Source organism: Lolium perenne, chromosome 5 (assembly GCF_019359855.2).
Source record: "Lolium perenne isolate Kyuss_39 chromosome 5, Kyuss_2.0, whole genome shotgun sequence".
Classification (NCBI taxonomy): Eukaryota; Viridiplantae; Streptophyta; class Magnoliopsida; order Poales; family Poaceae; genus Lolium; species Lolium perenne.
Genome location: NC_067248.2, coordinates 249,655,452 through 249,681,340, shown reverse-complemented (window position 1 = coordinate 249,681,340; position 25,889 = coordinate 249,655,452). Strand labels below are relative to the sequence as shown.

Here is a 25,889-nt window from a genome sequence, read left to right as displayed (position 1 = left end):
TTTTGTCTAGACTGAGCAGCTTTCAAACGTTCTCGGATAATGCCAACTTGATCTTCTGCTTCCTTGATCATGTCCGGTCCAAAGAACTGTCTTTCACCGGTTTCTGACCAATTCAGAGGGGTTCGACATTTCCGTCCATAAAGAGCTTCAAAAGGAGCCATGCCCAGGCTAGATTGGAAACTGTTGTTATAGGAGAATTCAGCAAATGGAAGGAAGTTTTCCCAGTTCTTGCCGAAGGATATAACACAGGCTCTGAGCATGTCTTCAAGGATTTGATTCACCCTCTCGGTTTGACCACCGGTTTGAGGATGATAGGCCGTGATGAAGGAAAGACGAGTTCCCATAGCTTGTTGGAAACTGGCCCAGAACTTGGAAGTAAACAGGCTTCCTCGATCAGAGATAATCCTCTTTGGAACACCATGGAGAGAGACTATCCGGGAAACATACAGATCTGCCAACTTGCTAGCAGTAATGTCTTCTCGGATAGGAAGGAAGTGAGCAACTTTGGATAGACGATCAACAATTACCCATATAGCATTGCTTCCTTTCTGAGTTTTGGGAAGTCCGGTAATGAAATCCATGCCAATTTCATCCCATTTCCATTCAGGAGTAGATAGAGGTTGAAGAGTACCAGCTGGTCTTTGATGTTCAGCTTTTACACGACGGCAAACGTCGCATTCAGCTACGAAGTGAGCAATTTCTCTTTTCATCCGGGTCCACCAGAACCTTTGGCGAAGATCCTGATACATCTTTGTACTTCCAGGATGAATAGATAGAGGAGACTCATGAGCTTCTCGGAGGATAAGCTCTCTCAGGTTCTTTTTCTTCGGCACCACCAAGCGGTTACCAAAGTAGACAACACCTTGATCGTTGACGGAGAAACATTTAGCATCTCCGCTAGCAATGTTCTCTTTGATCTTAGTGATACCCAAATCACGCTTCTGAGCGGCTTTGATCTGCTCTTCAAGAGAGGGTTTCACCTCTAAGTTAGCAAGGAATCCCTGAGGAACAACTTCAAGATTGAGTCGTGCAAATTCCTCATGGAGGGCAGGTTGATATTGCTTGAGCATGAGGTTGTTGCAATATGACTTCCGGCTTAGCGCGTCAGCAACGACGTTGGCCTTGCCGGGCTGATAGTTAAGACCCAAATCATAGTCCTTGATCAGTTCCAACCATCTTGTCTGCCTGAGATTCAGATCCAGTTGGGTAAACAGATACTTCAGGCTTTGATGATCCGAGTATAACTCACAACGATTACCATAAAGGTAAGGTCGCCATTGCTTCAGAGCATGGACAACAGCTGCAAGCTCTAGATCATGAGTTGGATAATTGAGCTCATGTGGCTTCAACTGTCGAGAGGCATAAGCCACTACATGGCCATCTTGCATCAACACACATCCGAGCCCTTGAAGAGATGCATCACAGAAGATGACAAAGTCTTTGCTTGTGTCTGGAAGGACAAGTACCGGGGCGGTAGTCAGCTTTATTTTCAGTGTCTGAAAACTTTCTTCAGCCTTTTCTGACCACTCAAACTTCTTATCTTTCTTCAGAAGATCCGTCATTGGTTTGGCGATCTTGGAGAAATTCTCGATGTATCGACGGTAATAACCCGCCAATCCAAGAAAACTCCGAACCTCTTTGGCTGACTTAGGAGTCTTCCAGTCAAGAACGGATTGAACTTTATCTGGAATAACTGCAGCACCTTTTGCAGAGACAACATGGCCTAGGAAGATGAGCTCTTGTAACCAGAACTCACATTTAGAGAACTTGGCATAGAGGCGATGTTCACGAAGCTTAGTCAGCACCAAACGTAGGTGTTCGGTGTGTTCTTCTTCGGTTTTGGAGTAGACCAGAATATCATCAATGTAGATAATGACGAATTTGTCAAGATACTCCATAAACACTGAGTTCATGAGCCACATAAAAGTGGCTGGAGCATTTGTGAGGCCAAAGGACATGACGGTGTACTCGTAAAGACCATAACGAGTCATGAACGCCGTTTTTGGAATGTCCTCCGTTCGGATTTTGATTTGATGGTAGCCTGATCTCAAATCCATCTTGGAAAAGACTGTGGCACCACTTAGTTGATCGAAAAGATCATTGATTCGAGGTAGAGGATACTTGTTCTTAATGGTTACTGCGTTGAGCGGCCGGTAATCAACAACCAGACGCGGAACGTTGGTATCCCTCTTCTTGACAAAGAGTGCAGGACATCCCCAGGAAGAAGTACTGGGTTGAATGTATCTTTTCCCTTCTAACTCTTCCAACTGCTTCTTCAGTTCAACCAACTCTTCTCGAGGCATACGATAAGGACGTCGAGAAACAGGAGCAGTTCCAGGAACCAGCTCGATGACAAACTCCACACTTCGATCAGGTGGCATGCCAGGCAATTCTTCCGAAAAAACATCAGGGAAGTCACAAACCACCGGAACATCAGAAATTTCAAGCGGAGGTAAGATGTCAAGGGCATACAACTCAGCATCAGGAATGTGTACTGCTGATGGAGATGTTGCGGACGAAGACCAATATAGAATGGAGCTTCCGGAAAGATCGGTTATAGTAAGAGACCTGGCTGCACAATCAATGACAGCCTGATATTTAGCTAGCCAATCCATGCCCAAAATGATATCAATGTCGGTTGACTTGAGGACAATGAGGGGAATTGGAAAAAGAAGATATCCAATCTCGATCTTATTCCCACGACTGACCATAGCGGTATACCAACTAGAACCAGGGGAATGAACCATAAGAGGGGTAGACATAACTTCAAAAGGAATCCCATGCAACTGAGCAAACCCTTGGGATATGAATGAATGTGATGCTCCAGAATCAAACAGAACTGTAGCTATAATGGAGTTGATTCGAAGCGTACCCATTATGACGCTTGGATCTGCTTCAGCTTCTTCAGCAGTGACATGGGTCAGACGACCCTGACCAGCAACTTGAGGCTTGGTAAACTTCTTTAGTGGTGGAGCACCACGAACAGAAGTATTGTGGGGGCACTCTTTCATATAGTGACCAGGTTGACCACAAGTGAAGCACGCACCATTGCCTGGAGTACCCATAGCTGGACGATAGTTTGTTCCACCAGCATTGTTTGGAGCTTGTGGGCGAGGAGCATAACCAGAAGACTTTGGTGCATTAGGAGCACGAGGCACAACGCTATATGGAATGAAAACACGGCGGCGCTGATTGCCTGATCCAGAAGACTGAGAAGTATCTCGAGGACGCTTGCGAGTTTCCTCATACTCCACCTTTCCTCTTTCTGCCTTCATAGCCTTGTTGACAAGATCTTGGCAGGTTGGGAAGTCCAGGAGATGAAGATCTCGACGAAGTTCAGGATCCAGTCCCTTGCGGAACAAGGCTTGCTTCTTGGCATCAGTGGATGTCTCTTCAGGAGCATAGCAGGCAAGACGATAGAAATTACCTTGGTAGTCACAGATAGAACCACTGCCCTGCGTTAGCTTCAGAAACTCTTCTCTTTTCTCATCCATCAGACCCTCTGGGATATGATATGCACGGAAAGCAGCTTTGAACTCTGGCCAAGTTACGACATGTCCGGCAGGCTGCATCAACAGGAAGTTTTCCCACCATGAACCAGCAGCTCCTTCAAGATGGTAGGTGGCAAAGTTCACCCAATCTGCTTGAGCAGCATGGGCAACCTCAAGCTTGCGCTCGATGGTACGGAGCCAGTAGTCAGCATCAAGTGGCTCGGTTGAATAACTGAACACTGGTGGGGTGAGGCGGATGAAGCTTCGGATCCCCACTTGTTCCTCATGACGCTGAGCTGTATTCCGCTCAATCCTTTCAAGGAGCCTTATGTTGTCAGCACGATTGGCTTCATACATGGCCATAAGTTGGACCATAGAAGGAGGAGGAGGAAGTTCAACATTCTCCTCGGGAACATTTCCACGGTTATTGCCACGGCCATGACCACGGCCAGCACCACTTCTAGTACCGCCTGACATCCTGAGGAGAAAACAAAAACCATGAGACACAGATTCACCGGAAGGATTCAACAGAAGAATAGCATGTACCGAATGCAATGAGCATGCTAGAGAACAAGACATGTGATATGAAGATATATCATCGTATCGATCATAGTAGTTAAACAAGCATACTAAATGTACACACTACTAACCGACTCACAAACCATGAAGATGGAATGCAAGATGACATACCACCACCATGTCGATTAAAGGCAAACAATTGGATGCTAAGCACCCAGAGCAAGAATAAAGGAACAATGCTTCAGATGAACTGAGGCACTCTGGAAACTCTGAGACAAGCAACCAGATACGGAGTACTGGAGAAAAATAACCCAAACCCGTGTATCCTAGATTTGAATTGATAGGAAAGAAGTGAAACCTTTTTCCAATCAAAACCAGGTAAGATGACTCAGCATTAGAGTGACACCAGGTAAGGAGTAAAAAGATTCCTATTCAGAGTTTTGCAAATAAACTTTAGCTTTCAAATAGTTTTCGCAACAACTAGACTCAACATCGACCAGTGAACAAGGGTTTCCTACAGGCAGTCCTGCTCCGATACCAAAACCTGTGGCACCCCGGGATCAGGGTTAGACAAATATCAGATCTTCGTCTGACATAAGCCTAACCTAGAGCTCGAGAGACTACAGTGAGAGAATCGGTAACACAACAGTGACTCTACGACTCCAAGAAGTAATACAAGCTCATAACTGAGCGAAGAACCAAAGCATCACAAGCAGAGGTCACTGACCTGACATACATCAGTCAACGGAAGCGAAGTTATGCTATTAGACATAGCAAGATAGCGAAAGGCCTAAGAGGCCAGGAGCATAACGGCGACGTCCCAGCCCATAGATTCCAGGCTGCCACCTGGGAACCCCAAGCTACTCGTCGATGTCGACTTAGAAACCACCATCTGTTGGAGCGACTTCTTCTGAAACAAAAGCATGCAAAGCTGAGTACAGGGACTCCGCAAGACTTAGTACAACCTTTTAGCAAAGCGGGTATGCGGGCTTTCTGTGGAGCTTCTTTTGCGTAAAGCCAATTTTCCTTTGTAAGATAAGAGAGAGGAGAAGCTCGACTACTCAGAACCTTTAAAAGGGGATAAGAGAGCGATATCTCTATCTCTATTGATCATCATATTGTATCCACCAAACTTCATCATCTCGAACCACTATCCTCGGATTACCCCCTCAACACCCGGAGAAGGTATCCGTAAACACACATTGATTGCCAAGTTTTACGATCAGGTTCAAGTTGTCTATGATCACAGAATCCATTCCCAAGTCGTTCGTAACCGTGGACACGGCTTTTCGAAAAGATTTAACCCTACAGGGGTGCACAACTTTACCCACACGTACCAGCCGACTCTTAATGCCAGATCATAAGCTCTCTTCCTTGGAAAGCCGGCAGAGGGTGGCTGACCACGACCTTTACCTTGCTGTCGCCGAGACCATGAGTCACGCGCTAATGATTGTTCCGCCGTAACGGGTCAAGTCCCGAAGTCGGTCCTTAACGATGTGTACCGAGGTGGGTTTCCCCAGAGGCCGCAACCCCCAGCCACCACGACCACGCTTACCTGCCTGTTATGTACCTTTACCCCCAAGCAAAATGCAATGCATATGACCAGGTAACGCGCAAACTATGTGACTCATGGAATCTACTAGGCAAGTTAGTGAGTCGAGAGGGTACCATAATAGGGCCTCGTGTGGTTGTACGCTCAGTCTTGGTTCAAGAGGCGAGAACTCGGTTCCTAGGGTCGGCAGAAACGAAACAACCCACCACATCCCAATGTGGCCTCTGTCTGAGCCTTTAATCATGTTTAACAACATCTCTACACTTACCACGTCAACCTGTCATGCTAGATTCATTTCATTGTATGGCTCCAGTCCGAAGACCGGAGTAAATAGCGTAACAAACTAAGCATGGCTAATCATAAAGATATAAAGGCTCTAGCGATGCACACATGCCAAACCTAGTTATGCTAGGAGCAGTGGATCAGGGATTTTGAGGCTACAACGGTGGAACATGCAATAGATAGGATAACTCTACCTATCGATAAAAGACAGTTAAATCGCATGCAATATGAAGGAACCAGAGTGAAAGCATTTCGAAAACATATATGAACCAGGCTAGGGCTTGCCTTTGTCCCTGACAAACCGAAGTGGATCTTCGTTGCATACTTGACTTGTTCGTCGGTGGACGAGTATTGATCTTCAGGGTGGTTGATCTTCATCGTCTCAGACTCGTGCTCTATCGGTCGCGAAGAAACAAATACCGGAAAGGTAAAGAACAATCAACACATGGCATCGATGCAATGCGCATACAAGGATGATGATATGACATGTTTAATGGTATTGAAAGCATTCCTATAAATAGATCATCAATTTAAATGGGATTGGAATGCATAGAAGATAGCAACTCCATAAACCTCATAAATAAATTAGAAAAGGGTTCATTTGTTCTTCTATTAAAACCAGGGTTCAAGTTTCTTAATCATGCATGCAAATGATATGATAAAATAGATCTTGTTTTTCTGAACATTTTGATATCTGGTTTGTAATTGTCGGATAAAGGATGAATTAGTTATGGATTTTGTAAGGTTGCACATTTCCTGAAATCTGGAAACATGGAAACGATTTATAAAGAAGGGAGCAACTAGATACTTTTCTCAGCTTGACTTTTGTGAGTGACCTGGTTCAGGCTGTACTCTTATCGTTGTACTCTTATCTAAGCAGGTACTGATATTAGCTATAACACACACCACCAGGACGTGCGACTGAAACTAAACTGACCATGTACAGAGAAAGGCTACAGCAGTACAATTCAAAGTATAAAATACTGCATTTTTAGAGATTTCGTATTCAGATCCAAACTTATTTAAACCTCACTAAAATATTTAGTACTAGCAGATGGTAATATGGTAATTATAGGAACAAGTGCTTACAGGAAAAGTGTGTGTGGCACAGTATGAGATTCTACAGAATCTGTACTAGCTGCAATGACAAAACACTGAACCTGATCGTGTTTGCAAGAAAAAGAGCATGTAAAACAGAACCTATTCTCATCTCTGACCAAAACTATAACTGGAGGATGTGCAAATACAAACTCAGTACGTGTGTGAGTGCTTCTAGGCGTACAAACAATACTAAGAAGTGAACCTATTTGTTTCTGAACCAAAAGTGAAATGGTACAGCCGTAGATGAGCAACCAAAAACTTTCAGGAAAGAATGGTTTTAAGCATATCGTGGTGACTACCCAGCTATACCTCAACGAGAGAGATAAGAGAGAGGCTCGGGAGACCTTCCTGCTCACCGTGAACGCCACGGAGTGGCGGAGCTCGGCCGGCTGCGCGGAAGACGGTGGCGACGCCGACGATTCTTGGCGCCCTGGCACGCATGCGTCAGAGTGGAGACTCCGAGCTCCAAGGCGGACCTGCAGAGAGCCTTGGAGGTACTCGGGTCAGCCGGGAACTGCGGCGATTGAAGGCGGCCGTCGGGCTAGGGTTTCAGGCGGCGCGCGAGCAGATAGAGGAGAGAGGGCGCGCGAGGGAGAGAGAGGGTAGGGAGATGAGGGCGTGAGGGAGTCTCCAGGACGCCTCCTCGTCCTCAGTCGGCGGCAGCAGGAGGTGGCCACGGCGAGGCTCGCGAGCTGGACACGCAGCAGCCTGCCTGTCCACGAGGAAGACAAGAAAATTTGCAAAATAGCCCTTGGCCTTTGAGTATTTTCCTGGAAAAGCTAGAACTGCACAAATTCTATTCTATTTTGGCATTTTGCAACTTTGTAGAGATCCAAAATAACTCGAATATTTTAGGAAAAATATTTAGTGGCCTTTCTAATAGTATTTGCAGGTGCACACCATTTTCTTTTGAGTTTTTCAAACATTTGAACACACTTCAAATAGAGAAAGACTTGCATAAACCTAGGGTTTCCATTTTAATTTATTTGCAAATTTTTCCTAATGCATTTTATATGATGCTCATGATGCACAAACAACTCCTAATTAGAGTTTAGCAAAACAGGGAAATTACAACTCTACCCCCCTTACAAGAATCTCGTCCCCGAGATTCCTAAGGTAGGAAAAGAGAAGATAACAAAAACTACACCAGTCTTCAACGAGCTTGTCGATACCACGATGATCTTTTTTTTTTGAGGAAGTTGATCCATGACACCATGAATAAGTTGATCCACAACACCATGAATGAAGCGTTTCATTTCCTTCCTTTGAAGTTGTTGCTCAACTGCACCTAAAGGAAAGAGGGAATAACACTGGACGGTGGATCTTTACAAATATCGAGTATCTCATGGTTAACTCATGAAAGGAGTGTTCGGAAACAACTCTTGAGCTAACAGACATGAAACACATCAAGGTAAAGGAGGAGATGAAAGAAGATTCAACTTTTTGGTAGACAATTGCTCCACGCTTGATAAGAGCACGACGGACAAGGTAGCGAGGAGTTAAACTGCCTTTGATACCATAATGAGGCACTCTTAGAGAGGGTGACTCGTAGAAGCACGGATGATTACCAACCAGAGCTACTTTGGATTTAAGAATCATAGTCACTCTTTTGGTATGGGTACATGAAACGATTGAAGTGTATTCAAAAGGCTGCGGACCATAGATGGCTGACAAATTCACACAACGTGTGAATTGATTAGAATTCCACGTACTGACCAACAGAAAGGGAAGGGTACTGGCAAGGGAAGTGCCAATGATCAATGGGGAGTGAAATTTCTCCGAACGAAGTTGTTGTCACCGGAGAAATGATTTCAACGGATTGACCGAGAGACATTTAGCAAGTCTGCTTATAATGTTCTCCTTGATGTTCTAGACACCAACATTAGGCTATTGACTAGCCTTCAATAGGTCATCAAGAGATGGTCAAGACTTCAGGATTTGGAAAGCATCATAAGGGCAACTCCTAGAATGAGTCACATAAGATCCTTATGGAGAGTGGTTATTCTTGTTACTTCAAGAATCTTGGCATTAGGTACTCCAACTAATTGTGTTAACCACGACATCAATCTTGCCGGATTTACAAAGAGACCTATCCCAAAAATCCTTGAGAAACACTAACCATCATTGCCGCTTGAGATTCAGCTTAGGTTAGGTGTAAAGATACTTTCGGACTCTGATTGTTTGAATGTAAGGTTTGCAACAGTTACCACCAAGGTAAAGTCGCTAGATTCTCAAGACATGGACCATAATGTCAAGCTCCAAAGGATTGAGCTAGATTGCGTAATACATGTGGTTACAACTGCGATGGCAATTGCGTCCATATGAACTTGCAATGTAACACAAGTGAGTCATGGTGGGGACATCGTAGAAGATATTGAAGTTCTTAAGCTTCTTCTCTTTCTTGAACAAATCAGTCAGTGGCTTAGTGTGCATAGAGAAACGTTTCAAGGAATGGAGGTAACAACCTTCCATCTCAAGAATACTTCGCACATGCCTGACCGACTTGCGATGATTCCCGAGAAAAACAAATGGAACTCTTTTGTTAGAATAACGAAATACCACTTTATGGAAGTCATCGAAATGCAATGTTTTATGCATTCGAATTCCATTTAATTTGACAATAATGTATTAGGTTTAGTTTAAATAACTTTAACATGTCATATCATCATCCTTGTATGCCGATATCCTGGCCCAGGGCTTAATAGGATTGATAGGATACTCATACCAACAAGTTGCAACTTTTTTTCCGGAAGCTCATCAGAAAAGAACTCCGAGGTTAAGCGTGCTTGGCCTGGAGTAATTTGAGGATGGGTGACCGACCGGGAAGCAGTTCCCGAATGCGCACGAGTGAGGACAAAGTGCGCAGGAAAGACATGTGTTGGTCTGTGGGGCTAGTCTAGAGATCCTAGTGAGCTGCCAGGGGTAACAGGCCCGACCAGGGGTAGTCGGGGTGTTACATTTGGTATCAGAGCCGACCTTTCGCGGTTACACGGGCGTGTGCGGGTCAGGGGTTCGGGCATGTGGCGCATGGCTGGTGTGGCCCGTCGTGGCACACGGCATGGCACATGTGCTGGCACTGGACGCACAGACGTGTGCCAAGAGGGCACGTTCCTGGCTTGGGGCTGATCGACGAGGGCGTTGATCTTCTAAGGGGGGATGAGTGCGATATCCTGGCCCAGGGCTTAATAGGATTGATAGGATACTCATACCAACAAGTTGCAACTTCTTTTCCGGAAGCTCATCAGAAAAGAACTCCGAGGTTAAGCGTGCTTGGCCTGGAGTAATTTGAGGATGGGTGACCGATCGGGAAGCAGTTCCCGAATGCGCACGAGTGAGGACAAAGTGCGCAGGAAAGACATGTGTTGGTCTGTGGGGCTAGTCTATAGATCCTAGTGAGCTGCTAGGGGTAACAGGCCCGACCAGGGGTAGTCGGGGTGTTACAGTAGGTCGTTTTAGCTTTGTTTTGATCAAGAAGGACCACCATATATTCGTACACCTCGTACGGATCATGGGTGGATCGGCTCTTTGAGCCGATTCACAGGACAACCTGAAAGCCGATCGAGGCTCGTATTTAATGTTTACGTGTATGCCATGTGATACGTCCAAAACGTATCTACTTTCCCGAACACTTTTGCTATTGTTTTGCCTCTAATTTGTGTATTTTGGATGCAACTAACACGGACTAACGCTGTTTTCAGCAGAACTGCTCTGGTGTCTCGTTTTTGTGCAGAAATCCAACTTTCGGGAAAATCCTCAGAATTTATGCAGAAGGCCCTATTTTCCCAGAATAATGACGGAGCCAGAAGGTCAAGTAAGGTGGAGGCCCGAGGGCCCCACACCATAGGGCGGCGCGGCCCAGGGGGGGCCCGCACGGCCCTGTGGTGTGGCCCCCTCGGCCGGCCTCCGACGCCCTCCTTCGGACTACTTATTCGCCTCGACCTAAAAACGCACAGAGAGAAGTCGAAGTCGCCAGAAACCCTCCAGAACGCCGCCACATCGCGAAACTCCGTCGCGGGAGCCAGAAGTCTCCGTTCTGGCACTCCACCGGGACGGGGAATTGGAGGAGATCATCGCCATCATCACCGCCAACGCCTCTACATCAACCAGCCATGTTTCCCCCATCCATGTGTGAGTGATTCCCCCGCTGTAGGCCGAAGGGGATGGTAGGGATTGGATGAGATTGGTCATGTAATAGCATAAGATTGTTAGGGCATAGTGCCTAGTGTCCGTAATTGGTACTTTGATGATATTGTTGCAACTTGTTATGCTTAATGCTTGTCACTAGGGCCCGAGTGCCATGATCTCAGATCTGAACATGTTATTGCTTCATCAAGATATTCATTGTTTATGGTCTTACCTATAAGTTGTATACACATGTCGCTGTCCGGAACCGATGGCCCCGAAGTGACAGAAATCGGGACAACCGGAGGGAATGGTAGCGATGTGAGGATCACATGTGTTCACGGAGTGTTAATGCTTTGCTCCGGTACTCTATTAAAAGGAGTACCTTAATATCCAGTAGTTTCCCTTGAGGCCCGGCTGCCACCGGCTGGTAGGACAAAAGATGTTGTGCAAGTTTCTCATTGCGAGCACGCACGACTATATATGGAACACATGCCTATTGATTGCTTTGTACTTGGACACCGTTTTATTATTATCTGCAAATGCCCTGCTATGATTGTTACATGAGTTTCTCTCATCCATGCAACGCCCGTCATCCGTCCCCGTGCCTACAGTATTTTAATCCTGCTGTTTACTAAAATCACTACTGCTGTCTTTGCTACTCTGCTGCTGTTATTTCACTATCGCTCTTGCTATAAAGCTGTTACTATCGATAAACTCTTGCGAGCAAGTCTGTTTCCAGTGCGGCTGAATTGACAACTAATTTGTTAATGCTTACAAGTTTTCTTTTTCTCCCCTTGTTTCGAATCAATAAATTGGGTTTTACTTCCCTCGAAGACTGTTGCGATCCCCTATACTTGTGGGTCATCAAGACTATTTTCGGCGCCGTTGCGGGGAGCATAGCTTTATTTGGAAGTTCACTTGGATTAATATTGTTCGCTGCAAATTCTCCATCATGGGTAAACCTCGCGATACTAAGATCGCCATATTACCATCCACTACAAGAAAAGGTACAATTCAATACCTCTTGCTCTTGATTCACCATCTGTGATTGATAAACTTGTTTCACCGCCGCATGCTTCACATGCGGGTACTTCTGAATCTGAAAACTCTCATAATATTGATAATGTTTACTGTGCTTGATGATAGTGGTTCATTGGGATCCTTTCTAGATGCTACAATTGCTAGGTCTAGACAAATTGAAAATACTGAAACTCCTAATGCTACTACACCTGTTAATTCACCTGAACTTGATTATTTTAGTGATGATCCTGATGAAGATTATGTGGAGCTTAATGATGATTTCATTGAAAAATGCAATGCTACTACTGATGCAAGAAAAATTAAAAAGTTGCTTGCAGAACATGCTGTTAGATATAAACTATCTCCTGATCCTAAGTTTGCCACATCTCCCATAAACATTAGGGATAAAGATTATGATTTTTCTCTTGATCTATCTCATATAGCTATTGTTGAGAAAACACCTTTTTGTGGTACTGAAAAAGAGAGTGCTGTTGAACACATGACTGAGTTATCTACTCTTAGTAGCTTGTTTTCTGATGATGTCAAGATGCGTACTTACTTTGTTGCTAAAATATTTCCATTCTCATTAAAGGATGACGCTAAAACTTGGTATAATAATTTGCCACCTAATTGTATTAAAAGTCCAAAAGAACTGCTTGATGTTTTCTTCCGCAAATACTTTCCTGCTAGTGCTCAACATATTGCTTTGCAGAGAATCTATAATTTTGACCAGGGAGATGAAGAGAAATTGCCTGAGGCTTGGTCGAGATTTTGCTCTCTTATTAGAGCTCGGCTTTGAGCATGATCTGGAAAAGCATGATTTACTTGATATATTTTATAGTGGACTAACCATTGAGTCTAGGGCATACCTGGATAGTTGTGCTGGTTGTGTTTTCAGGGAAAAGAACTCCAGACGATTTGAAGAATTATTGGCTAAAATAAGCCGGAATCATGATGATTGGACTACGCCTGAACCAACTCCAACGCCAATATTGAAGAAGAGGGGTTTAATTAAATTGAATGATGAAGATATGAGGGAAGCCAAGAAGTCTCTCAAGGAGAAAGGTATTAAATCTGAAGATGTGAAGAATCTACCTCCTATAGAAGATATATGTGAGATAATTCCCCCTTCATCCATGATTGAGGTAAACTCCCTTCAACGCTTTACTAGGGAAGATATTCCGTATTCAAAACCTCCTGCACAATGCTTAGATGAGTTTGATAATTATATTGTTAAACAAGAAAATTTTAATATGAGAGTAGAGAATCATTTAATGGAAAATTCTCGAGCTATTAGTGAATTGCATGATATTGTAGAGAGAACCTCCAATGATGTTAAGATGCTTGTTAAACATTTTCATATGATTCAAACGCAAATTGATCAACTCACTAAAGTGCAAAATGACTTGTTAGGGAGTAATTCTAAAGAAAAACATGCTTATGAAGTAACAACTAGAGGTGGTGTCTCTACCCAGGATCCTCTATATCCTGAAGGGCATCCCAAAAGAATTGAACAAGATTCTCAACACATTGAACCTAGTGCTCATTCTAGGAAGAAAAAGAAGAAGAAACATAAAAATGTTGTAGAATCCTCTGAACCTGCTAATGATCCTAATAGTATTTCTATTTCTGATGCTGAAACTGAAAGTGGTAATGAACATGATAAAGATAATGATAAGAATGATACTCCTGATAAAGAAGAGGTAGAAGAAGAACCTGAAAAGCATGCTAAAAATAAAAAGTATACTAAAGAAGATTTTATTGCTGAGAAACATGGTAATGAAAGAGAACCTTGGGTTCAAAAGCAAATGCCTTTTCCTGCTAAAAAACTAAAATCAAAGGAAGAAGAACACTATAATAAATTTTGTGATTGGATGAAACCTTTATTCTTACAAATCCCTTTGACTGATGCTATTAAATTGCCTCCTTATTCAAAGTATATGAAAGATATTGTTACTAACAAAAGGAAAATCCCCAATGAGGAAATTTCCACTATGCTTGCTAATTACTCTTTCAATGGCAAAATTCCAAAGAAGTTGGGCGACCCAGGTATACCTACTATTCCTTGTTCTATTAAGAATAATTATGTTAAAACTGCTCTATGTGACTTGGGAGCCGGTGTTAGTGTTATGCCTTTTTCTCTTTATAAGAGACTTTACTTAGATAAGTTGATACCTACTGATATATCTTTGCAAATGGCTGATAAATCTACTGCTATTCCTGTTGGTATATGTGAGAATGTTCCTGTTCAAGTTACTACTAACTGCTTGATATTAACTGATTTTGTTGTGTTGGAAATGCCTGAAGATGATAATATGTCTATTATTCTTGGGAGACCTTTTCTTAACACCGCAGGGGCTGTTATTGATTGCAATAAAGGAAAGGTTACTTTCAATGTTGATGATAGGGAGCATACCGTTTATTTTCCCAAGAGGATTGAGAAAGCATGTGGAGTTAATACTATTTCTAATGTGAGAACTATCAAAGTGGGAACTATTGATTGTCCTATATATGAGCCTAAAGAAGAATATCAAACTCTCGTGATTGGATCCATATCAATACAATTCAAGGTAACATGATTGATCTGAGGTTTATTTCTTCTTATGCTATGAAAAAGTTATTTGGTGACAAGACTTGATCAACCTTGTTAACGGATACTTTTTATATGCATAGAGGAGGTAAACAACATATCTTTCTTCCTCCACTTGCTCTAGTTGCTGTAGCATTTTTAATTTGCAAAGTTCCTTAGTTAATTGAAGATTTCAAAATTTTTCCTGGCCAGTAATAATAAACTAAATACCCAGAAATGTGCATTTTTCAAAGTTTTCAAAAATTCACAAAAATTATACCGTTGGTCCTATTTTTCGACGAGGCACCTGGGAGCACCAGAGGATGACCTGTGGGGCACCAGAGGGTGCCACACCACAGGCCGGCGCGGCCAAGGAGGTGGGCGCGCCACCATGTGGTGTGGGCCCCCCTTTGCCCCACTTTGTCATCTCTTTCTCCCAGCACCTTCTCTCTCCCGAAAAAACTCGTACCAGGTTCCTCTCACTCGCGTTTTTGCTCAAGAACTCCAGATTTCTCGATCTCTTTGCTCAGCTCAGATTTCTGTCTGAAATTTGGCACATTTGCTCTTCGGTATGTGACTCCTCCACCCATCCAAGTAGAATTTTGTTTGGTAGAGTATATCTTGAATATTTTGCTGCTGTAGGTAACATGTTTAGTGAGCTTGCATGCTTGTTCTAAGATATATAAACTTGTTTTGATGCATGATTAGTACTCTAGCAAGTTCCTATGGTAGTTTCCCTCAATTATATGTCACCAAACCAAATTTTATATCACTTGTTGAAAATTTCAGAGAAGCTATGAAGAAGTTCAACTTTGGAGAGTTGTTCAAGAAAGGGACAACCAGCACCGGGAGGCCTTCTAGAGCCGCCACCCGGATTAGGCGATCATACAATGAAGACATCCTCGCGCCTAGCTTCGCGCCTGAAGAGGACAACGGGCCTCCTAATGCTTCTACTTTTCCATGCTATGATTTTCTAAGGAATGCAGGGATATTGGAGGATTTCTTAACCCTCGTCAACAGGGCAGGGTTAACCACCTATATGGAAGATGAAAGGGAGCAATACTATATGCTCACCAAGATCTTCGTCGAGAGTTTCCAGTTCAACAACAAACAATATGAGCCGACGATTGCATTCAGGATCTATGGTAATACTGTTACTATGCAATTGAAGGATTTTTGTCGTGCATTGGATATTGCCCCTGTAGGTACAACAAGTAGGATTGATGACAACCCCCGGGACTTGTTGGAGCTCTACCGAGGGATCACCGATGATGATTGTCGCACCATTCAGCGGGGCAAGATAAGGAACATTCAACTCCCCGCTATTAAGTATTTTGCATACTACATTGCTACTAGCATTCTTGGTAGGGAGAACACTAGCAACATTTCTAGTTACCATCTTGCTTTCTTGAATATTGCACTTACTGGTCAGACATCCTATCACCTTGGTGCTCTTATTGCTCGCCGCCTGACTACCAGGGGGCCTATTTTTGGAGGAACGATGGCCCGGCGTGTTTTAACATATCTTAATCTTCCTATTGATCCTAATGATGTGCCATTGGCCCCTAGGAGACTCGACATTACTGCTATGAAGAGTCATCATTTTGTTACCACTGACTCTACTTTAGATAATATGGTGTATAGAATGTTGTTTTCTGACGGGGATGAGAAAGAAATTCCTCTTCCCCAATCAGGTTTGTTAAGTATTGACAGGCAATCATGGTCGTGCACTAAGGAGGAAGTGGATGAGCATTTGAAGATAAAAGACTTCCACCAGCAACATGACTCCGAGGACGCCGGGGCCTCCTACGACCACACCGTCACGTATCCGGGTGCTTCTTCTAGCACATACCCGGAATACGATCCATCTTCGTCATACTACGGGGACATTACCTCATGGGATCGATGGGATTGAGCTCCACTTAGGCCAAAAGCCTAAGCTTGGGGGGAGGTATACCGGCATCACTCATTCTTTGCATATTATGGTTGCTGGATACTTGCACATACTTGTTTTGTTCGTTTGGGTGGTTTTCTAATGAGAGGAAGATGATATTTGGGGAAGTGCTGCCTGAAAACAGATTCTGGAACGTTACCGTAAAAATTCTTAAAAATAGCCAGAGCGTCATTTTGAGCTGCCAATTTTTGTGCAGGTTCCCCAGGTTGTTATCTAACTTTCATTAGTTGAACACTTTTCGATCTGAGCAACGTAAGATTTTTGTAAAAATCGATTTCTGTACTGCTGTCAGGTTTTGGCAGATTTCTGTCATCCTGCTGTTATGTGTTTCTTTTAGTTTGCTATTTCTTGTTCTTGCTTTGTTTCCTTCCCAAAACACAAAAAGACCAAAAATATTTCTGTTGTTTCTCTTCACCATTTGTTTACTTTGGTTTCTTGCATTTATTTCACTTTATTTGCTATTGCTAGTTTGCCATAAGAAAACCCAAAAAGATTTTGCTTTGTTTGCTTGTTTCCTCTTGTTCTTGTTTCTAATTTGAAAACACCAAAAATATTTGCTGTTCTTCTTTGGTTTGTAAAGTTCTTTATGAGTTCAATGGTCTTCGGTGGCTGGAGCGTGGTTTTCATTTCATATTATCCAAGCTACACAAGTGAAAGGGCAATAATGACGATCTACGACAATCTGATTGTGGTGAGAGGCTGGTATGAACTCTATTTGTTTTCATTTTTGTACATATACTCATCCATGTGAGCATGCTTAGTTGGTTAATGTGAGGTATATGTTATTTGAGAAAGTCTAGTAGTTTATGATCTCTCATGTTTAGCACCAATTTATTAATATGAGTAGCATGTCATGGATGTTTGCTTGCATTGTTTTATTCATAAGTAAGTATGGCATTGTGGTATCCTCCTCTGAATAATTCATTCATATCGACTTGGCACATGCTCACGCATGCATATGACTGAACGAAAAGTCAATTAAGGGCTGCTCGTGCTTCCAAACACCTGAAAACCAAGTTGTTCCAAAAGTGTCCATTATAAATACCTATGCATGGCATTTCAAACCATTCCAAGTAAATTCTCATGCGCTACCTTTAAAACCTTCAAAATGCTTCTCAATTTGTGTTTATGTTTCATAGCTCATGAGGAAGTATGTGGTGTTTAGCTTTCAACCTTGTCATTTACTTTTGACGGACTCTCATATGGACTAGTGGCACATCCGCTTATCCAATAATTTTGCAAAAAGAGCTGGCAATGGGATTCCCAGTCCCGAATTAATTAACTTAAATAGACACTCCTCCATGGTTTGTGATTGTTGGACGGCACCCGAAGGATTCGGTTAGCCATGGCTTGTGTAAGCAAAGGTTGGGGGGAGTGTCATCATCATAATAAAACTAAAATTTAAAAAAAAGGGGGCACTCCTTCATGGTATGAGATTGTTGGCAGGCACCCGAGGATTCGGTTAGCCATGGTTTGTGAAAGAAAGGTTGGAAGGAGTGCCACATAAATATACAATAATTCATGGGAGCCGCTCTTGAAAGTCCGGTTGGCGAGGTAGTTGGTGAACCCATTACCATTCGTTGACAACAACAAACACCTCTCAAAATAATTTTACTCCTGCTTTACAAATGAAAAGCTCTAGCGCATGTTAATCCCTGCTTCCCTCTGCGAAGGGTCAATCTTTTACTTTTATGTTGTGTCTCCATTATTTCTTTGAGCACTATCTTGAGAGCACAACTGTCATTCTTAGTATAATATGCTTGTCTCAAAATATGATTGATTGTGGTATAACTTTGATGCATTTATCTTTTGACAATCACTACTTCTAGTCTTTCTATGAACTCCAGAGGTGCCCGGGCATTTATGTTTTGCCAATCAAATACAGGCAAGCGAGATACCACTTTATCATACTCTCTTATGAACATTGCAATCCTGCTTATATACATGATTCATGATGCTTATTATTAATTGTTGGTACCTCTTCATGATTGACATAGCTGTTAGATGATCTTGTTTGCATGTATCCCATTATGAATTGCTTAAGTATTAGCCATAGCATGAGAATATATACATCATATGAGCAAATGTGTTCGTTAAAGTTCTTTTATCGCTCAGTTGTTAACTGAATTGCTTGAGGACAAGCAATAAGCTAAGCTTGGGGGGAGTTGATACGTCCAAAACGTATCTACTTTCCCGAACACTTTTGCTATTGTTTTGCCTCTAATTTGTGTATTTTGGATGCAACTAACACGGACTATCGCTGTTTTCAGCAGAACTGCTCGGGTGTCTCGTTTTTGTGCCGTATTCCAACTTTCGGGAAAATCCTCGGAATTTATGCAGAAGGCCCTATTTTCCCAGAATAATGACGGAGCCAGAAGGTCAAGTAAGGTGGAGGCCCGAGGGCCCCACACCATAGGGCGGCGCGGCCCAGGGGGGGCCCGCGCGGCCCTGTGGTGTGGCCCCCTCGGCCGGCCTCCGACGCCCTCCTTCGGACTACTTATTCGCCTCGACCTAAAAACGCACAGAGAGAAGTCGAAGTCGCCAGAAACCCTCTAGAACGCCGCCACATCGCGAAACTCCGTCGCGGGAGCCAGAAGTCTCCGTTCTGGCACTCCGCCGGGACGGGGAATTGGAGGAGATCATCGCCATCATCACCGCCAACGCCTCTACATCAACCAGCCATGTTTCCCCCATCCATGTGTGAGTAATTCCCCCGCTGTAGGCCGAAGGGGATGGTAGGGATTGGATGAGATTGGTCATGTAATAGCATAAGATTGTTAGGGCATAGTGCCTAGTGTCCGTAATTGGTACTTTGATGATATTGTTGCAACTTGTTATGCTTAATGCTTGTCACTAGGGTCCGAGTGCCATGATCTCAGATCTGAACATGTTATTGCTTCATCAAGATATTCATTGTTTATGGTCTTACCTATAAGTTGTATACACATGTCGCTGTCCGGAACCGATGGCCCCGAAGTGACAGAAATCGGGACAACCGGAGGGAATGGTAGCGATGTGAGGATCACATGTGTTCACGGAGTGTTAATGCTTTGCTCCGGTACTCTATTAAAAGGAGTACCTTAATATCCAGTAGTTTCCCTTGAGGCCCGGCTGCCACCGGCTGGTAGGATAAAAGATGTTGTGCAAGTTTCTCATTGCGAGCACGCACGACTATATATGGAACACATGCCTATTGATTGCTTTGTACTTGGACACCGTTTTATTATTATCTGCAAATGCCCTGCTATGATTGTTACATGAGTTTCTCTCATCCATGCAACGCCCGTCATCCGTCCCAGTGCCTACAGTATTTTAATCCTGCTGTTTACTAAAATCACTACTGCTGTCTTTGCTACTCTGCTGCTGTTATTTCACTATCGCATCGATATAAAACTGATTATCTTGATAAACTCTTGCGAGCAAGTCTGTTTCCAGGTGCAGCTGAATTGACAACTCCGCTGTTAAGGCTTCCAAGTGTTCTTTGTCTCCCCTTGTGTCGAATCAATAAATTGGGTTTTACTTCCCTCGAAGACTGTTGCGATCCCCTATACTTGTGGGTCATCACCATGCAGGAAACTAAGCGAGGCACATCCATCACCTTCCTGACCAGGTATAGGTCAGGTGGCACGCCCTTGCACTAGCATCGGTCGTGCGTGCCGAGTCTTTGCGGGCCGTCGCTCGGAGGGACCAGGGCCACCCGCAGTCCTGGGAGCCTCCTGGCTCTACTGTGTTGCCCGTCGCTGCTCGCCGGTGGGTTTCTGACCGCAACATGACAACAAACATGTGGTTGAAGCGCGCCCTTGTGGATATATCGACATTGACATATTTGGATTTCACCCATATAAAGATATTCTCTTCTTGTGTAGTTTGGGGACATGTAACTCAGATGCGACGGGGTTCGCCTATCATTTGAATAGCTTAATAGTTGAAAGATTAGGTAGCATCTACCCAATTGTTTATGAGGATTATGATTCCGGACTACCTAATGAACACCGAGACATAGAATCATTTCCATATACGCCATGTTGTTGGATAGCAGAGATCCCATCACTAGTGAATTAATCTAAACTATCATAAAAAAAACAAGATCATATATTCTAGCTATTTTTTATTGTTGTCTATGCTAGTGCCACAAATATGCTTCAATATATTTTCCCCTTTTATTACTTATTTGAGATTTCTTGACTTGGAGATTTCGATTGTGTTGAGATGGGAAAAGATATATTGATTTACAATATTTTATGTTGTCAAGTATAGTATATTCCGGATTCTTCGTACTTATGGTTACACTCTAAGGTTGTATAAGGTTTCTACACTTAAATTAACAAAATTACATGTTCTCATAACTCTTGTGGCATTTCAACTAATCCATTTGGTTCCCAATCACATGGCCAACCAAGTTACCAAACAACACGTTTCCCTGCACAACAACACGGTCAAAGCAAACAAAAATACCTAAGTTGTGTAGCTCCAGGGTGCTTCGCCCCGCCCAGTGCATTTACGTTTTTGGCTTTAGAAAAGCCGGCAAGGAAGCCTAGCTATTTGGTTTGATCACATGGCTTATTTTCTTGAAAAGCATATAAAAGCTCAAACAAATATGATCTTCATTAGAGTTGTGTATGTGGCTCTCCGTGCTTCGATCATGTGACTTATTTTCTTTAACAATGCTTCCAAAAACAAACAACATCGAGGACGTTGTCATCACCGATCTAGCTAGCTCGCCGAATCTCGTATTTCACCTGGAGACAATGGCTCAAGGGAGAGGGAGATGCCACTCCTCGACGACACCTCCATGGAAGAAAATGAACATCTGTTACCGAGAAAAAATCAGGCATGATTTTTGTCCGGAGCGTCGTGCACCAATTCCCACATCCATCGGACCCCGGTTTAGCACCTTGAAGCCATTGCCGCTGCGCCACCTTGCTATCGCTGCAACACCTTGTTACCATGGTCGTACCATCAAGCTCCACTCCAACATGCCCAACACTGCCGAAGCCCACCGTCAAGAACCTCCTACCAACCAGATATGTGGCATGGATGGGGGCAAGGATGGCCACCACGGTCGATGGAGGAGCCCATCAGCTAGCTTGAGGACCACGACCAATGTCCGTATCTCATCCTCATCGCATTGCACTACCTACTTGGCCCATCGCTTTGTCCACGTCCTACTCATCATCGTTTGTACGATTCGTGTGTAGCTCGCCACTGTTGCGCAGCTCTCACCACTACATACACGCTCCAGGGGAAGAACATACATCTTCTTCGCCGTTGACACCGTGCGGGCTTCACCTAGCAGTGCCATCTGGTGGCGGCGAGGGAAAGAGGGCCAGGAGCTAGTACCTAGGGTTTATTCTTGGTCGCCCACGAGAGCGACACAAGAGAGGACAAGGCGTTTTTTCGTTAATATCACACATGCTCGCTCTTCAGAACTTGGATTAGTACATCTTTGTATGTTCTATATTATGATTTTAGATCTTCTATTCCTCCAGTACATATGAATCTAGACAAATCTGCAACAAGTATTTCCAAACAGAGGAAGTATAAAAAAATTTGAGATTGTGAGCATGTGTTTATCTAGGTCGTGCAACAACAAAGTATTTAGGGACGGAGGAATTATAAATAAAAGATTAAAAACTGTGAGATGTTTTTTTTAGGGGAACTTCTGCTCTTTTTTTTTTTGAGACCTAGGGGAACTTCTGCTGGCTAGCCCTTCTCATCCAGGCCCTAAATATAGCCCATACCACAATCGCTGAAACATCCGCGAGTTTTGGCAACTGGGCCGGCCTGCTAAGACCCGCAGCCCGCCGTCCGCACGGACGCACCCAGTCCGAGCCGCCTAGGGTTCACCTATATAACAGAATCCAGGGCACCGTGCTCGCCCTTTCGCAACCCCCGCCTCCACATCTCTCCCTGAAGAACCAGGCGCCGCTCCGGGACGAAGCAGCCCCCTCCGTCGCTCCCCATCCCCCAATCGGCTGCCGCTAGAGGTTCGTGCCTGCTCTGATCCCTACTCCTCCGATTCACCTTCCCAGTTCTCTTAGGTTGCTCCCATTTACCAGTAGAATATGCGTTCTTCGTAGCAAACCGTTGTGTTTGAACCCTAGATGCCGTTCTTTGATGGCGTAATTATCGGGGATAGCATGCGTTGATTATCTGGTCGAAGGATTTCTACTTATGCTACCGATTTGTGCTCATGGGGATGGATTTGAACCCGAGATGCCGTTTTGCTAGCCCACGAGTCCGTTGACAAGTCTTGTATACATCTACTAGGTTGGTGAGTTTGTCCTGATCTGGCAGCATAATAGTTCTATGCCCTAATTATCGTTGGTTTACATGTCCAGATTATGCAGATAGTTCCACTACACCACTGTTAATGCAAGTGAAGATGGTTCCTTTCTCTGAACATTAAGTGGTGCTGTTATGCCTCTATTCCTGCAATAGGTTCTGGTTTAGATCCATGGTTTGCTGGTTCTTATAAGATTAGAGCTACTTTGTTTGTTGTAGGTAGCTTTTATTTAGTGTAGAACATATCAGTAATTGTTTCCTCTCTAGTTAGTTCAAACCGTGCACCAGCTGTTTCTGCCTGTGTCTAACGCAAATCTCGTTTTGTTTGTGCAGAGCATGGACACTCAGGTCAAGCTTGCGGTCGTGGTCAAGGTGATGGGCCGCACCGGCTCCAGGGGTCAGGTGACCCAGGTCAGAGTGAAGTTCTTGGATGACCAGAACCGTCTCATCATGAGGAACGTCAAGGGCCCTGTCCGTGAGGGCGACATCCTCACCCTGCTCGAGTCTGAGCGGGAGGCAAGGAGGCTCCGCTGAGTGGTTGTTTTTCCTGTCTTCGGAAGTAAAATGCTGTTGCCTTCTTACTGTAGTACTGCTTTTGAATCAAGTTCTTGAACATTGGTTTGGACCTTCGCGTAGGCTATGGAGCTGTAATGAGGTTGTTTTTTCCTGTCTTTGGAAGTAAAATGCTGTTGCCTTATTGCTGTACTGATTTTGAATCGAGTTCTTGAACACTGGTTTCATCTTTTGTGTGGGCTATGGAGGTCTAATGAGTACATCACTGGTTGCAGTTTTGTTATGTTGCCTAAATTAAATCGCACAATGGTTTGAGACCTGATCGTGCTGTCATCTCTGAGTAATGTGAATTGATTGGACGCCTGATATATGGGATCTTATGTTTTGGTTGCTGTTCCTAATCATATCTGTTATTGTGAATTCATGATGTGCCTGGGGTTGAAATTCCATAGTCTCCTGCAAAAGTCTGTAAGATTGATAAAAGATGGAAATTGCATCTATGAGAATATACCATCTAATTTAGAAATCAAAATCCTTGGATTGCTTTTCGTTGTGAAAACCCCACACTATAGTTTCTGCAATCCTCCTATATGTGAACGAGTGTTGGTTGTGAGCTTCAGCAAGAAGACTGCTGTCAAGGTTCCTGGATTATGACAGCTTATCTCATCTCGAGTTTCTTAACTCTTTATGAAAGGCATTGCTTCCCTAGCTGGTATAACCTGACTTCCTCAAGTTGTTCTGGCATCTCCACTTGTTCCTTGGCTGATACAAAACATGTTCATGTGGAAGTTTAGGCATTTCTGGGACACAGACATTCCCCCTCTAGCCACGTCAATTGTTGGAATTGGTCCATGCACGTAAAGGTTAATCTGTAGACTAGGTACCATAATATTATTTTCCTCCTTTTTGCTATGGGGTTTCTTGCTGGCATCTTCATCCGCATGTTCCCTCAACAACATGTTCAGCTATCGATCTATTTATACTACACATTCAAATTGCAATCAAGAACATTTAGATTCGTATTATGCAGCAGTACTGTCACCATATTGAACTTTTAATCCCTCTCTGGCTGCATGATAAGGATCACTGAGTCTGCTCGCCTGCAGCATGACACATAAGATGCCGTAGGAAAAGTATACACTTGCAATTCAGGTTAAGTAGTGTCACCAGTAGGCAGTAGCTCTCATATTTCTTGTTGGTGTTTTTCTTTCAAGGACACAGCCAGGAGCACTGCGTGTCAATATATGAAGATAGAGAGAAGAACTATTAGTACAAGAGTTCGCAAGCGGCTTAACGGCCAATGTCCCACCAATGACTCCACAGATGGAGCAACGGTGGTTTAGTCCACTCTACCCTACCCTAATCCAATTTATGGAATTACTCTCTCTATTCCAGGAAGCCCCGCTGTCTTCCACTCCTTCAGATTGTTCTTGATCTTCAGTACCACCCCCATGCCGAGGAGCTGCTTACACCGGAGAGATCAGGTTGAATACTGCGAACTAAACTTGTCAACCTTGTCTTTTCTTGGTACACGAGAGGTTTCAAATTCTTTGTGACACTGATGACCATTTTTTTATTTGTTTTACTGGAATTTTGAAAGTAATGAGAGTTACAAATGTCAGTGCCTATTCTGTTCCTTCTGGTCTTCCATTCAGCGTGGAGCAGTTGATAGAGATTGGCTGCCAATGGGTTATCCTTGGTCACTCTGAACTTAGACATGTTACCGGTGAATATGATCAGGTAACTGCTATGCCACGGAATTTGAACTTCTCTTGCTTGTCCATCATTGACAATCAGAAGTTGCCTTCGATATGCGTGGTTGCTATTGTCATGCAGTAACTTTTAGTTTGGGATTTTCGAACTGCAGACCTAAAAAGTTTATCCAATGCAGCTTGTTGGGAAGAAGGCTGCATATGCCTTGGGTCAAAATCTTAAGGTTATGGCATGCATAGGAGAACTATTGGAAGAAACGGAAGCATGGAAAACTTTTGACGTCTGTTTTAAGCAGTTGAGCACTTTTGCAGGTGAAATTTCTTCATCTTTATGAAGCCCTGAATAGTGAACACCATTAATTTATCTGCAATATGTCTGCTTTCAGATAATATATAAATTGGACAAACGTTTTAATTGCATACAGGCCTGTATGGGTTATTGGAACCAGAAAAGTTGCTTCTCCTGAGCAAGCTCAGGAAGTTCATGCCGCTGTGCGTGATTGGTTAAGAAAACAGTGTATCAGCTGATGTTGCTCCTGCAGTTAGAGTTATCTACGGAGGTTCGTTTCTTATCTTGGTCTTCTTGAATCATGGTCAATGTGTTGTCTGTTTTGCCCATATTAAAATTGATGACAGGAAGATGAACTTAGGAACCATAATTAAGTATGAGATGGTAACACATAAATATCTTCATTTCATCCTAGTAGGCTAACCCGTTCCTGCTATCCCGATTCTTGTCGTGCGTTAGAAATATCTTGAAGCCCAA

The 25,889-nt window shown here is 43.6% G+C and overlaps 2 protein-coding genes across 2 annotated transcripts; both read left to right on the top strand.

The window, feature by feature from the left end:
• The first annotated feature begins 22,484 nt into the window (after positions 1–22,484).
• Positions 22,485–23,595, top strand: LOC127302635 (small ribosomal subunit protein eS28). Its single transcript, XM_051333143.2, has 2 exons — positions 22,485–22,600; positions 23,232–23,595. Exon 2 carries the CDS (start codon positions 23,235–23,237, stop codon positions 23,430–23,432), a length of 198 nt encoding a protein of 65 aa, XP_051189103.1. The 5' UTR covers positions 22,485–22,600; positions 23,232–23,234; the 3' UTR covers positions 23,433–23,595.
• Positions 23,596–25,013: 1,418 nt separating this feature from the next.
• Positions 25,014–25,631, top strand: LOC127304304 (triosephosphate isomerase, chloroplastic-like). Its single transcript, XM_051334995.1, has 3 exons — positions 25,014–25,151; positions 25,303–25,435; positions 25,549–25,631. The coding sequence occupies exons 1-3, from the start codon at positions 25,014–25,016 to the stop codon at positions 25,629–25,631; spliced, it is 354 nt and encodes a 117-aa protein (XP_051190955.1).
• The last annotated feature ends 258 nt before the right edge of the window (positions 25,632–25,889 follow it).